The following is a 16,117-nucleotide window of genomic DNA, read 5'->3' as shown; positions in this document are numbered from 1 at the left end:
GATTAATTTATTTTCTATTTTTAGTAGAGACGGGGTCTCGCTCTTGCTCAGGCTGGTTTCGAACTCCTGAGCTCAAACAATCCGCCCGCCTCGGCCTCCCGGAGAGCTAGGGATGTTAGGGTTTTAAGCAGGGGAGTGATGTGTTTTTAAAAGATCTTTCTGGCTGCTGGGCGAGAGATGCATTATAGGAGACAAACATAGAAGGAGCAAGACTGATTTGGGTGTTCACACAGTAGCCCAGGCAAGATGGTTTAGCCCTGGGTAATAGCGCAGAAATGAGAAGTAGACGCAGTCTTGTTTGTTTTGGAGGACTATTCAGCAAGACCAGGTGTGAGATGTGAGGTGTGAGCCGAGCGGAGTAAAGCATCACTCAAGGGATAACTTGTAACTCTTGTGTTGTGCAGTTGTGCAGAAAGTCAGGGAGCGTGTGGGAGGTGGGGCGGAGGGGAAGCTGGAAGTCAGGAAGTCCCACCTGTTCTCAGCGGCATAGAGGGAAGGAGAGAGATGAAGGTGGGGAAAAGTCCTGATGGAAAAGGAAAAAGACTGAGGTGACAAGCAGAAGAGTTGAGATGTATCGGCCGCATTTGGTACTGTGAACGCATCAAGCTCACCCTCCAGTGGGGGAGATATTTGGGGATCAGTATCTGGAGACTGCAAGTCAGTCTTTCTTCTGGGTATGTTTAAGGATAGTCCAGCCAAGCTCATTTTGATGTCCATGGGGAAGAGAAATTGCTGCAGCTCCACCCTGCTGCTGTCTTCCTTTTCCTGCTTTCTGTCCCACCCTTCCTTGTGCAGAGCTTGGAGACCTATGTGTGCCTGTTGCCTGGTTCCTTACGCTGCCCACCTCCTCTTCCTCCCATCTCCCACCTACCGCTGGTTCTCAAGACTGTGAACACACGCGCATACACACAAATACATACACACTCCCTTCAGAAAGGATCTCTTTTCCAGAATATATGAGTAATTAAGGAATTCAGTGAAAAATGCCTAGAGGGAAATACTTAATGGGTTACAAATATAGTAGGAATAACTAATTCTAAATCCATGCATAAAGTTTTGCCTTTTGAGTAGGAATTACGTTTTCTTTCACGAATGACAACTTTTATGCTGATGGACCTGTTATTAACCTTTAAATATATTTTCCTCCTCTTATTTCAGTATTTCTTATATGGTAAGCTCTTCCAACCTGATACTATTGAGTTAGGCCTATCTTCGAAAATAGAATTTCATGATGTAATTTGATATCATAATTTATAATGAAAATTTTAACATCACTTGAATCATGTTGCTATTTAGGGAAAGTAGCTTTTTTATGAAGCACAATACATGCTACAAGAAAATACTCTTGTAGAATATTGAGTGAACAAACAATTTGAGTTTGTTTTCCTTTCAATAAGGTTGGTTATGTTATTTATACAAAATATAAGGTGTTTTTCATGGAGTGCAGTAATAATACAGTGAAGACTTTAGAGTAAGGCTGTTCTGGGTTGATATTCTGGGCCTGCTTCTTGCAGCCTCTGTGGGTCTCAGTGTATTTGGCTATAAAATCTCGACGATGGTACATACCTCCCACCCAGGCAGTACAAGGAATACGTCTATAAAGTATAACACCTGAGGCAAGTTTTTAACCTTATTATTTGCTATGTTTTAATATACAACATTAAGTAAAATGGTGAGAAAAGAAAGAAAAATTTAAATTCTTTCAATATACTTTTCTTTGGAAGGAAAAGTTGTTTGAGTATAATAACTATTATTTAGTTAGTCGCTGTAATCATATGGCAGATCCCCAGAATTCTGTAAATGCATTCAGTGGTTACCTAGAAGTCCATCAGGTAGCAAGGTTGACTGGAATGCAAGAGATGGCATTCTCTTTCTGCCTCAGTTGCCCATTAACGGTGGAATTTACTGTGAATCACTGTGCAGAACTGTGAGGCATCTGGGACTTTACCCTACTTGCAAGCTGACAAGTTAGCCTGTTACTATTTTATGGATGCTGGCAGAAGACTCCGAGGCCAGGAACAAAGGACATTCTTGCCTGTGGTAAAAACAGTAGCCAGAGTTTTGTGTTGGTTTGTGTCAGTTTTCCACACTGTTTCATCTTATGGGAGTGACACCAAGGGCCCATGATGGGTGTCTGCACATGTCGTGGACTGCATTGCAGGAAGGGCACACTGAACCTGGGAATCTATCACTTCATCTCTCAAGATTGCTCGTTGCTTGCAAACCTGAGAAATGGCCCAGGTAATTAAGGCCCTACCTTCTTGGTACCCGCTGTGGGCATGCTCAGGGCCCATGGTGGGATGACCTTTCCCAACGATTAAATAAACCTTTGCTAATTTAGCCTCTCAAACTGGAGGGATGATGCCCACTATTTTATAGACATCATTAGGACCCTCAAATGTCCTTTCATTTGTCAAATAAATGGTCGTATGTTTTATCTATCTAGTTAGCTTAATAATAACACTATCCTTATATTTAATTAACATATACCATTACTAGGTGGAATTCCATAGAATTCAGAATAATTTATTCTGGACCTATATTAAAATGAGCAAGATGATTAGGCTTTTTTAAGATGGAAAAATGTAGGTGAATAGTCTAGGATGTGAGAGAAAGAATAGTGAAAGATAGTTCCAAGGGTTTTTGCCTGAGCAATCGGCTTTCAAGGTGAAAGCAACCAGGTGACCTTTAACTTAGTGGAGAATATGGAGGAGGGATTGTGTTTGAAGGGTGGGAAACTGAGTGTACAGTTTTGAATATGTACATACTGGACATATACATTTGTCTATTGGACACCCACCTAGAGATGTTAAATAGGCAATTGTATATATGAGTCTGGAATTTGGGGAAGAAGTGAGAGTGGGAGATATAAATTTGGGATTCATCAGTATGTAGGTGGCTTTTAAAGCATGAATCTGGAAGAAATTATTCAGAGAGTGAGTATAGAAAGAGTATAGGAAAGAAGGCATCTGAGGGTTGAACCCTAAAAACATCAATATTTAGAAATCAAGAAAATGTTGAGGAACCAGTGCAGGAGACTGAGAAAGGTGAATAGTAAAGGAGGAGAAATGTCAGGAGTTGCCCATAAGCTGAGTGAAGACAGTGTTCAGGGAGGAGAGGGTGCTGGCAGCTGCAAGGTCAGGAGAGGTCGGAATGGAGGACAGACCGCTGGGTGTGGCCACACGGCCATGAGCGGCCATCCTCACAAGGGCACGTGGGGTCAGGTGGGAGGATGGAACTCTGATCGATTGGATTTGAGAGAGAGGAGTTGAGAGAGACATTGGAGATAGAAGATACAGGCAACTCTGCTGAGGTCAGATAGAGAAAGGGGGTAGTGGCCAGAGGAGGACATCTGCCAAAGGACAGCTTTTGTTTCTGGTTTTAAAAGACGGGAGTTGTAGCAGCATGTTGGAGCACTGAGGTACAGTCGAGCGGGAAACACTGACGACCCAGGACAGAGAAAATCTGGTTTGGGGGAAGAAGCAGACATGGAACAAGTAATCACTGTGAGGTATGGGAAGTGGTGAAAGAAAGGCAAACGGAGGAGGACAGGCACACCTACTCGGACACTGTTATGTCTCTCGTTCCACTTATCCGGTTCTGAGATAAATACTATTCACACAACTCGGTTTACGATGTCTGCGATCAAGTGTGTAATGTGAGAGAGGCCTTACATATGGCTGCATAGCAACGATACTGACATTTTTTAATAAATGCATACAGTTACCTCAAGTTTTTTTCTGGAAATTGCCTGCTAAATCAGCAAGGAAATGTAAGGAAGTTTCTCTCTTTCACCTCTTTTTTTTTTGCAAATATTAATTCCAAAAAACAACAGAAGAACTCATTTTCTTGCAAAGGAACAAACCAAAAGAACACTCGTTATAATCATGCAGTAGTTGGTTATTTCCCCTGCTTCATATTAGTGGAAGCAGAGGGATGCAGGGTGTGAGGGAAGCAGAGATGGAACAAGATGGAAAACAAATCTCATCTTGTTCTCCTTCCTGTACCTGCTGTTAAATGATGCCTTTCGTCAGGCCTGACTCCGAGGTTTTTATGTTATTGTGCCAAAGCTGAATGAATGGGTGAAAATTTAACTTGTGCTTTGCAAATACGATTTTTGATAGTTTGATGGAAAACTATGTTTTCTTTTTTTAATCCCATATGGATAATACTAAGCTTTTTTATTTTCTAATCTTTATCAGCTTACTCCCTGGGTAACCTAAATTAGAAATTTTCCAGTGTGGTAAAATAAGATACTTTCTCAAAAGGTCTCTCTCTGTCTCTGTCTCTCTCTGTCTCTGTCTCTCTCTCTCTCTCTCAGAGATTCCTAGAATACAGCATCCAGCTTGGGGAGCTTAATATGGCATACACAAATGCCATGCACTCTGCCTCCAAAATAGATGATTGACAAAGGAAAGAAAGGAAGAAGGGGGAGAGGAAGGAAGGAAGCCTTTATTAAATAATTCCCATTGAGCACGACATGACCATTGCAAATAATTCCAAGAGAAAAGGGGTGACTATTAAAAGGGACTGTTTAAACAAACACACATTTTTATAAGTTTTATTAATTATAAACATAAGTATGTTGTACTTTTAGAAACGAGTTGATCTGGGTGATAGGCAGCGCTTGCTTCCTGGAGTGGACGAGTTGTGATTTTTTTAGGGCAGTGCATTCACATCTAGATTGTCTGTCAGGTGGAAGGAATCAACGCGGGGATGGGGACAGGCCCTGTGTCCTGTCTTTATTTTTATGTCCTGTATTTACAAAGACTGGGCATTCACTAATTATTTACTAAATGAACGCCGATAGGAAGAAAGCATGTGAAACAGCAATCTTTAGAACATAGTATTAATATATAGTTTTAAAAATTGCATTGATTTTGTTGACTTTTCCTTGAGCTATTATTAAACTAGTGGTTTCAGGGAATCTGGAACTCAGTGAAAATCTCCTATCTCTGAAAACCACATGTTTACACCCATTTTCATTTACATAAGTTAAAAATTACAGAACATGTATTGATTGGAAAGCTGTTATTACCTTCTATGTTATTTCAAAGTGATAGACTGAAATACAAATAGAACACAAGATGTGTCTTATACCAAATTTGGCCAAAATCAGTTCACATTTCAGAAAGTTAAAATGAAAGTTAAGTCCAAAAATGCCCAGAGCTGGACTAACAGGCATGTGTGTGCGTGTGTGTGTGTGTGTGTGTGTGTGTGTCAGTTTGCATGATCAAAAAGCATCTTAAAAGACTTCAAGACATGGGGAAAGGTGAGATGAAAATCAAATGCATGGCAGGGAACATACCTCCAGATATCTAGTTCCTTCCCCCCAAAACCCTACAGCCCTTCCCGCTCATGTGTTATTCCTGCCGGGAAGTAGTGGCCATCTACCCCCACCCCAACAAGAAAGTTGGGACTCTCCCTTCACCCCACACTCTCATCCTTCCTCAGCTACCCTGTTTTGGTGCCAGTATTACATACTTTTAAGCATCTTAGCTGATGGTTTGTATCTGTAAGTTCTCCCTCCCTCACTCTTTTTCTAAAATCTTCTGGTTACATTTACTCTTCTGGGTTAATTTAAAATCAACCTGTCAAGTTCTGTTAAAAAATCTTTAGGGATATTTTACTGGAATTGTATTATATATAAATGTTAGTTGAGAGAAAATTGTCATAATATTGTTATCCCATCTAGGAACTGTATGTGTCTTTTTAAAACTCAGATTTTTTTTAATGTTCTTTAGTTAAGTTTTAGAGCTCTGTTTGTAAAGGTTTTATGCATTTATGATAGGGATATATAGAGAGAGGGGGGCAAATATATAGTATATATAGTAAACTAGTATTTATATATATTATACTAGTGTGTGTGTGTGTATATATATATATGCACCCTTTCTTTATATATATATTTTTTCATTGCTATTGTATAGGTTTTTATTCTCTTACATTTTTAAATTTCTATATGGGATGCTTTGTGCATGTTGATTTTATGTTAGTCACTTTACTAAACTTGTTATTTTTAAATGAAAAAGGATTATCTTAGAGTTTTTTAGGACACAAAACCCCAGATCATCCATGAGCAACAAAAATCTTGTCACTTCACTTTCAGTATTTATATGTCTACTTTTTCTTTTTCTATTCTTATTTAATTGACTAGGACATGCAGAACTGTGCCAAAGAGCATAAAAAGCAACCTGTATTGTTCCTGGCTCTAATGGAAATGCTTTTACTGTTTCATTATTAAGTGAGATGTTCACTGTCGATTTCTGGTAGATATATGTTGTTACTTTAAGAAATGTTCTTCTCTTCCTGGTTTACTGAATAGCGTATAATTCTCTCCATTTCCCAAGTTCACCCGTGAATAGGCCCAAACTGACCGCGAGCCCTTTCTTACTACTGAGGCTTTGTTTGCTGTGTTGTGGTCTTTGCTGGAAAATGCTTCCAACACCTTGTAAGACCGCTATCCACTGTTTCCTCTGCACCAAGCTCGCCTTGACTTGCCTCCTGAGTCTGTGTCTATCATTCCTCTTCTGCCTACTTTGTAACTGTTTTTGGATATATCTGACTTCTTATAAGACTACAGAGTCCTAGAGATGAGGTCCTTAACTATTCATCTTTGTGTCCAAAATGCCCAAGGCCCTGACATATATGTAATAGAAGCTCAGTTAAAATAATTTTGATGAATGAATGAATGAAGGAATAATTGAAAAGTTTTCTATGGGTAATACAACAAGTAGGTAATTTCTCTGAACTTGATAAAGCTTTATTATTTCTGAGAGTTACTTTCTCAAGTTCTTTCTTTTTTTCCATTGTTTTGTGTTGAGACATGGTCCTTCAAAAGTATGCCAGCTGTTGGAAAGAAAGAAAAAGTTAACAAAAGGTTACATTTATGCTGCTAAATCTTGGGAGCAGAATATCTTTTGTTGCTGGTTATCAAAGCTTAGGAGAAGAGAAGTTATTCCTGAATTTTTAATTTTATTTTATCAGAAAATTCATTATTTTTTTTTTCTGTTCAGGGAATAACTATCCGACCACTGGTGGAGTTTCTTGATGTTAAGAGATCCAATAAGAAACAGCAAGCTGTCAGTGAAGAAATCCATTGTCGGGTAGGTGTTAATAGAGTGTAACAATTTAAATGATAAAAAATATTTGAATCAGTCAAACATCTTGACACCAAGTTGTGCATTTCCTGAAGAAAAGGGGAATGACAGAGGGGAGAGACGGAGGCCCGGGGAAGGTACGTGCTAGGGGAGTGTAGAACAGATATAACCCATGGTAACGTCTCCAGGTTAGTTTGCTAAACGTGTACGTGAACGCAGAGATAAGAAACCTCCTCTTTTTACTTCTTTCAACCTGAAAATGTTCCTACAGGAAAATTATTACCATATTTCATGTTTTTCAAAATTATGAACAAACTGTTATGATGAGCAGAATAATCTAGGAATGGCCTAAGACTGCCATGACAAAAATTTCATCAATTTGTTTGAAGATTAATTGTTTTATTGCTTTCAGTACAACAAACAGAAAGCAAAAACTAGCAGGGCCTTTAGAATTTAGGCATGATATAAGTAGAGTGAAAATTAATGATTTCATGTAAAACTAATCAATTAGCCTTTTTGTGTTTCAGTTTTTTGATCATGTGAAGACTGGGATTGAAGATGTTTGTGGACATTGGGGTCACAACTTTTGGAGAGACAAGTAAGAAGGTCTTAGGCCACTATATTATGAAGTGGCTCTGGATCACTCTGGAAGCAGGACGTATTGGCTTGTATTATTCTTTAAAGTTGCAGATCTTTCCTTTGTTGTACCATAGTATGTCCTTTAAGATAAGGTTCAGCTGTAACAGAAATGTGGAATAATAGTAGGTTAAACAAGGGGGAAGCTTATTTCTCTCTTCTATAAATAGCCAGAGGTAGGCAGTTTAGGTTTAGTAGATGAGCTCTACTCCACAGACACCCCCTCCCCTGCCCCAGTCCCATGACACTCTGTCTGGTTGATCTGCTAAGAGTGGCCTCCATTTCCAAGACTGCCTCTGGGACCACAATGGCCGCATCTATATTAGCCATTCTAGGCTACGGGGAGGGAGAAAGATAATGAAGAGACAAAGGATATGTGCTAGCTGCCTTCTAATCAAAGCTGTCAGCAGCTGCCACAAGATTCTTTCACTTCTACCACATTGCTAGGGCTCAGTCATGTGGCCCTTCCTCACCGCATAAGAGGCTGAGGAATGCAGTGTACTTGGTTAAAAACTGGGCGTCCCATTACTACCCATTTTGGCACACGTGGTGAGGGGTTTTGTCAAATGCAGAGATTCAGAGCACCTGAGGATGTAAATGGACTATCAGAAATAATAGATGTATATCTGTGAAGGCTGAAATTATCTAAAAGGTTACATATTAATACATTTATATAAATGCACACACGTGCACGCACACAGTTTACCTTTCTGTAAAAAATTCTGTGGTGGATAAATACAACTCAATACCTGTCTTCAAGGATCTTATAGCTGAAGTGGAAAAGGTAGACTAGGCAGGCAGAATTAGATGCATGCTTTAATATAAATTGAGAAACAGAGTTATGAGATCGAGAAGTTTGGATTCATTCTGACAGCAGAGGTAGGAAAGCAGGGTACGGGTGCCAGCTCACAGCGACCAGTGGGAGCTGACAATGTGTTTCTCTTCCTGGCTGTGCATTTGGCACCATGCACCCTGGCTACTTGAATCAGCCGTGTTGGGAGTGTTTATACCACGGACCTGACAAATGCTACAAATCAGGGTCCTTTTATTCCTAGAACAATTTGTTAAACATTCAGCACTTCCCTGGCTAGACAAGGCTTTTGAAGGAGGCAGCATTTAAGCTGGTCCCTGAAGACAGAAGAGCACATCCTAAACTATACTTGGTGGATCCCTCTTGCCTTTTCTTTCCTAACTTGGTAACAGATTGTTTTCCACTCCACTGCTAAATTACATGAAATTGACCAGCCTATGAATTTATGTAATTTAACATAAGGGACTTTTTCAGTGCTTCCTGTTTGCTCATGTATGCTGGCATAATATTGGGCTGCATAGAAAGTTTAAGCCATAGACTCACGCCTCTGAAATTCTGCAGCACAATATAGACAACAAAACAGGCATACAGCAAATAGACTCTGTGTGTGTGAGAGAGTGTGAGGTGTCATTAAGGAATACTAGCATACAATGAGTTACACAGACTTGAGTGCTTAGAACCTTCACAATGTAGAAACGGCCCTGGGACTTAGCCTTACTTCACAACTAAAGAAAAAAATATTTTATTCGTGTAGAGAGAATGCCCAGTTAGCCACATGGGAGCACAAGGTAATAAAATTAAGGAAGGCCAGGCATGGTGACTCACGCCTATATCCTGGCACTTTGGGAGATCGAGGTGGGAGGATTGCTTGAGGCTAGGAATTTGAGACCAGCCTGGGCAACATAGTGAGACCCCATCGCTACAAAAAATTAAAAAATTAGCTAAACATGGTGTTGCATGCCTGTAGTCCTAGCTACTTGGGAGGCTGAGCCAGGAGGATCACTTGAGCCCAGGAGTTCAAGGTTATAGTGAGCTATGATAGCACCACTGCACTCCAGCTGAGTGACAGAGCAAGGCCTGTCTCTAAAAAAATAATAAATAAATAAATAAATCAAGCAAGCAAAGTAAAATCCCCATTTTAAAAAAAATATTTTTTAAAGTGGCCATTTATTTTGCGAAGTATTCACTTTTGTGGAGGCAGGTGGTAGACCAGAACCCTACAGAGAGTCTCCTATGACTCTCTACCCTGGGAACTTCCTAACACAGATGGGTCCCCGTCTGTGCTGAGTCAGTGAGACAGATCCCTGTGCCTCTCCTCTCCACTGTTTCCCTAGCGATGCCTGTTTTCCACCTACCTTCTCTTTTCCAACTCAGCCACTTTTCTTCCCTTTTCTAACATCCCCTCAGCACTTCCCTGAAGTGACACGTGAGAGGCGTAACCCAGAACAGCTTGTTCCCTTTCAAAAGTGAGGATTAGCCTCCAGATTTCTGCCACTCCTCTGCCTCCCAAATGGGGGCAGTAGATATGAGCCAGCATGTCATGAGGTCACCTGGCCCTGGAGCACTGTCAGAAGAGGGAAAAGGAGAACACTATGGTCACGTGGGTTTGGTCTGGAACCCAAGCGAAGGAATGTCAGAGAAGGTCTGGCTACATCCTGTCTTTCAGGCAGAGACACTATCTCTCAGGTCTGTGATCCGCTCCCGGCAAATTTCTAAAGGCGGCCGGGATAACTGGGCTGGAAGTGCTAAAGACAGCAGAGCCAACGTTGGCTTCCATCTTCACTGCAGTGGATATACTTTATTTGATCATTTCATAAGTGTTTATATATTTCCATGCAAAAATTTTTCCAGGTGAATTTCAAATAGTGTCCTGGATTGTCACAGGCACTGTGTATTTCAGGTAGAGCAGGGAAGTGGGTGTGGGGGGACTTGGTGCCGACACAGGCCACTTTTAAAATCAGTTCTGGTCATATCACATCTAATTGTCAATGTTACTAAAAATGGCATTAAGAAAGAAGTGATTGTTTGAGGCATATTGGGTGTCTTTCCCTTTCCTCTGAAATCTTTATGCTGTGGATTTCCAGTGGTCCTGCCAGAGAATTCTTGAGGCATTCGATCCTTTGAGAATGAAGGGAAAGGGTAATACGATAGGGGCATTTCCCAGACCCGGCGAGAGCAATCCAATAATGGTGAAAGAGGACACCTGTGTGTAGCTTGGCAGAGAAATGAAAGGTGTGGAAATGAAGCTAAGAAAGAACTCACACATTCCCTATGCAAAATAGAGCCTGCCATTGTCCTTGATGTTTGTTCTTCCTTTTGCTTATCTCTAGTAAAATAGTAAAATAATAATAATAAAAGAAATTTTTTAAAAAAGATGTTGTGTTGCTGTCAGGAGTTCTAGCTTAATAGGCCCAACATGAAATTCAAAATAAAAGTAGAAAAAAGTAGACTCAGTCTTCAGTGCAGTGGCCAGTCAATAGCAAAGCATATCCGGATGGCTCTTCCTTAACTATTCAGAGCCCTCCAGTATGTAGGACAAAGGACTTACATGAAGAATGTGGGTTAACATTGATTCCTTTCAAGGCACAGGTGTGCCTATAAACCTCTTTGGGCTTATGGTGATCACTGTAGTACCCTTATTTCTTTCTCAACAAATGTTTATTGCATGTTGTTTCACTTATATATTGGCATAGTAATGTTGTATAACAAACCACCCCACAACCCAGCTGCTCAGAACAACAGTCATTTGTGAGTCAAGAGGCTGAGAGCCAGCTGGTCTGGACTGGGCGTGGCTGACCTGCGCTGGCCTTGCTCATGATTCAGTGGGTTGGTTGGCTATCAGCTGATTCTGGCTGGCCTTACCTGGTGTGACTGGGGTGAGTTGACTCCATTTCATGTGACGTTCACCTTGGTCCTGGGGCTATGGAGCCACTCTGTGCATATCTTTCTCGTGGTGATTGTGGAGGTGCAAGATGTAAGCCAAGGTTAATCCTCCACTCCCATTACTGTGTCCTCTAATAGTGCATTGACCAAAGCAAGTAACATTATTGAGCCCAGTGGCAGTGAGTAGGGCAGGGCAGGTCACCCAGGCCATGGTGGAAGGACATTGTCAAGTAACATGGCAGAGCGTGCAGATACAGGGAGAAATTGGGACCAAAGGATCCCCCCATTCTGCCACACATGCTTACAATGTACCAGGCATTGTTCTAGGCACTGGTGATGCAGAAAAAGATCTTTGCCCCTAAAGATCTTACATTCCAGTGCTAGGAGACAGAAAATAAGATCAATGAATAAGTTATACAACATGCTAGAAAGGGATAACTGCTGTGCAGAAAAATACATCTTGGAAAGGAGACAGGGACTGCTCGGGGAGGAGGGTGGCATGCAGTTCTGACAGGTTGGATAGAAAAGGCTATTTGAGAAAGTAACTGTCAAGAAAAGACTGAAAGGCAGGTATCTGGGGAACATTCCTGGTAGAAGGAATAGTAAGTATAAAGGCTCGGAGGGAGGAGCACAGCTGGTGAGTCTGTAAGACAGGAGGTGAGGCTGCACCGCAGGAAGAGGGGCACCGTGCTCAGAGGTGCAGACCCACGTTGTGTAGGGCAGCACGGGCCACCGTGCTGTGCTTCCACTCAGGGGAGATGCAGAACAGTCATGTCGTTAGACTTACATTTTACCAGGACCACTTAGGCTTCTGTGTTGGGAATAGGCTGTAGGAACACAAGGGTGGGAGGAGGGACACCAAGTAGGTGCCCAGGACAAGAATCCAGTGAGAGAGCTTGACGTCCTGGACCAGAGTGATAGCATTAGAGGTGGAGAGAGATGGTTAGATTTTGTATATATTTTGATGGTAGAAGCAACAGAAATTTCTGATGGAGCATATATGGAGTACTAGTCTGTAGGGCTGCCACAGCAAAGTACTCCAGATCGAGTGGCTCAAACAATAGAAATGAATTGTCTCACAGTTCTAGGGGCTAGAAGTCAGAGAGCAAGGTAGGTCAGTAGGATTGCTTCCTTCTGAGAACTGTGAGGGAAGGATCTGTTCTGAGCCTCTCTCCTTGGCCGGTAGGTGGCGGTCTTCTCCCTGCCTCTTCCCAGCATCTTCCCTCTCTCTGTATATGTCTGAGTTCAAATTTCCTCTCCTTATGAGGACAACAGTCATTGTGGATTAGGGCCCACCCTTATGACCTCATCTTAATCACCTCTGTAAAGACCATATATCTCCAAATATGGTCACATTCTGAGGTATTAGGGATCAGGGTGTTAACATATGAATTTTTGGAGGGACACAATTCAGCCCCTAACATGGAACATGAGAGAAGTAGAAGAATCAGGGATGACACCAGGGATTTTGACCCGGTGTAGTCATCATTGGCTGAGATGGGGAGGACGCTAGGAGAAGGTCAGTTCAGTTTGAACAAGTCAAGTATTAGATACCCAGCTGGAGTTGTTGAGAAGGCAGCCAAATGCTCACAGCCGGGGTTTGGGAGAGGGGTTGGAATGGGAGACACAAATTTGGGAGTTATTGGCAAGGAGATGCTATTGAAACCATGGGACTGGGCAAGAGTGTGGGGTAGGAAAGACCAAGGACTGAGCCCCAGAGTACTCCTATATTAAGAGGTCAGAAAGAAGGAAAAGAACCAACAAGGCAGGCTGAGAGAGAAACAGGAAGAACCTCAGGGGAGTAGGGTGTCCTTGAAGCCAAATGCAGACAATGTTTTAAGCAGGTGAGGGCAGGAAAGGTGAGGACTAATAATTGGCCATTGGATTTATATTGTGGGGTTCACTGACAACCTTGGCGAGAGTAGCTTTAATGGAGTGTTGGAGGCACTGTGAATGTTCAACAGAGAATCAGAGGAGAGGAACTGGAGACAGAAGTAGTGACAGCACTTCTAAGTCATTTTGCTGAAAGGGAAACTAGAGAAATGGTAAAAGAAGAAAGATATGTATTTTAATCTACAATTAGTGAATAAAATATATATGTGTGTACATATATATATGTCATAGTTATATACAAACATGTACCAGAATGTGTTATGTATATATAGTATGTATAGTTCAGATACACAGGTATATACATATGAAATATATATATATGTATAATTATCAGACTAGCTAAGTGCTGCTACTAAGTTTTTTTCCTGGGAGTAGTGGAAATGATTTTATTGGTAAAAAGGAAAAAAAAACACTTTTTGTTAGCCAGTGTAGTACTAATTTATTGAAAGTTTGGCATTTTTTTTTACAGGTTTAAGAAGTTTGATGATAAATACCTGCGGAAGCTTTTAATTCGGGAAAACCAACCCAAGTCAAGCATTGTGTCATTATATAAAAAGCTTGAAATAAAACATGCCATTGAGATGGCGGAGACTGGGATGATAAGTACTGTTCCTTCTTTCGCATCTCTAAAGTAAGTACAGTTTTGCAAATAAAAGTTAGTATTACTAAATATACACTGATAGTTCTTTGAATCAGTAATAACAAAAAAGTTTTGACCTCTGTCCTAGAGAGATACCTTAAGATTTTTTTCTTTTTTTGAGTTTGGGGGGCTCTCCCTATGTTGCTCAGGCATGGCTTGAACTCCTAGGCTCAAGTGATCCTCCTGTCTCAGCCTCCCAAGTAGCTGGGATTACAGGTGTGCACCACTGCACCCGGTGGCTTAAGATGCCTTAAGATCCCTCAGCAGAATGAAATTATGGTTAAAATGTGAAAGCCTAGAAATATGTATGTTATGTTATGTTATGTTTTATGTTATGTTATTTCATTTTAGAATTGACTAATCAGAAAATACTCTGTCATGTTTAGGATGATTATGCCTTTATTATATTTGCTTTGGGAAATTTAATGCTTATTGAAAGTAAATTGCAGCCCCCTTGGCAAGCATTGTGAAATGGAATATTTTAAGGTGTGTTAGATGTACTATAAATATGCATGTAATTATATAGCTGTTTCCTCATAGATTATTCACAGAATCATAGTTGAAGGTTTGGAAAGAACAGTAGTGATCATCTAGTACAGTGGTTCTCAACCCACCCTGCCCATTAGAAACACTTTGTGAGAATTTAAATAATGCAGATGCCTGGGCCCCATCTGAGACCATTTAAATCAGAACCTCTGGTATTGAGGCCTAGGCATAGGTATATTTAAAAGTTCTTCAGATGTTTCTAATATGCAGCCAGGATTGAGGTCCACTGATCTAATCTGTCTTCCTGATTTTAAAAGCAAGGAGATGAAGACTAAGAATGGTGAAAAGATTTATCCAATGTCTTCCAACAAGTCAGGAACGGAACCATCAATACAGTAAAACTCGGTTAACACGTGAGGTTATTTTATCATGTCAGCATCATTCCCTCTTTACCACAAAAGTGAGAGAAATTGTAGGTTCCCATGGATTTTGTCTTCCAACGATGAGCTTGAAGCTCATTTAAACACAATGTCATCTAATTAAAATGTTACCTGTAGGAAGGTTGAAGTGAGAGAAGAGGAAGCTGCACATTATACCCAATCATATAAACTATGATTTTTTACAAGGACTCTAAGTTCCCTATAAAAATTATGGGAGTTGGCATGATCCAGAATGAAAAGAAGTATGGTGAGGATGGCTTGGAGGTGAAGACATTATATTTCATTAGAAACAGCAGTGGACTGAGCAGTAGCATGACTGACTTTTAGTCCCAGCTCTGCAAGTAACTTGCTGTATGACCTTGAGCTGGTCCATCCGTCTCACTGAGCTGGAGTTTCTTCCACTAGGAAATGGGACCAGACTGGATCTTTAAGTTTCTCTCTAGCTTTAAAGTTTTATGGTCTTTCTCGTGCTATTCCATTTCAGTTGCAACAAGAGATAATTTAATTATCCAGTTTTCAAAGGAGAGCCATTGTCTTTGTGATCTCAGAGGAGGAAAATATCAATTTTACCTGTTTACAGTTCATTTTGAAGCCTAGAGTAAGCAGGGTAAAGGCAAAGTTTTAGGATTAGGGATGTAGGCAACAAAATTAATGGCTGTCTGCATAGCTGGATAAATGGTTGCCATATTGACCATTCCACTTCTCCTGAAATGTTTCTCTAGAGGAAAATTGAAGCAATAGGGAGTTAAAAAGAAATTGTATTTCTGGCAATAATGGACTGAGTATTCCAGACCAAACCATCTTCTGAGAACAACTACAGAAAAAGGACAATATGTATTTTAAAAATCTACTTGAAAGCTAAAGAGTACCATTGTGGGGAAGAATTGCTTGTTCACAAAACAAGAGGATAGGGAAGTCCAAAAAAATGGAATTGGCATTTGAAGCCACTTTCCCCTGGAACTATTGGTCAGTTACAGAGAAGGTGTCTGAGAGTCTAGAACTAAACAGAAGTTTGACAGACTAATTGGTCTTAGAGGATAAAATTGGCATTCAGGACCTACCAAGAAGGAGGAGCTCTTGTACTCAGCTGTAGGTTGTTACTCCAAAGTCTTACACACTAGTCTCCAAAGGAAAGAAGTCCACCCTAGAATTAATTATCTCAATCCATGGTTGTTTCAATCATCTGAGATTGATATTACCGCTATCACAGATACTTGAGAAAAGCAAA

The 16,117-nt window shown here is 40.7% G+C and overlaps 1 protein-coding gene across 1 annotated transcript in view; it reads left to right on the top strand.

Annotated features, from left to right (window-relative positions):
• The window catches only part of SLC9A2 (solute carrier family 9, subfamily A (NHE2, cation proton antiporter 2), member 2), a 90,382-nt gene that overhangs the window by 56,969 nt on the left and 17,296 nt on the right, over positions 1-16,117 (top strand). The window contains exons 6-8 of the mRNA XM_012641912.1: positions 7,017-7,106; positions 7,628-7,698; positions 13,793-13,954. Of these exons, the coding sequence (XP_012497366.1) occupies positions 7,017-7,106; positions 7,628-7,698; positions 13,793-13,954 (323 nt within the window). The remainder of the gene's footprint in view (positions 1-7,016; positions 7,107-7,627; positions 7,699-13,792; positions 13,955-16,117) is intronic.

Source organism: Propithecus coquereli, unplaced genomic scaffold (assembly GCF_000956105.1).
Source record: "Propithecus coquereli isolate 6110/MARCELLA unplaced genomic scaffold, Pcoq_1.0 Scaffold171, whole genome shotgun sequence".
Classification (NCBI taxonomy): Eukaryota; Metazoa; Chordata; class Mammalia; order Primates; family Indriidae; genus Propithecus; species Propithecus coquereli.
Note: the sequence above shows the minus strand (reverse complement) of the source record. Positions and strands in the feature narration are given on the sequence as shown.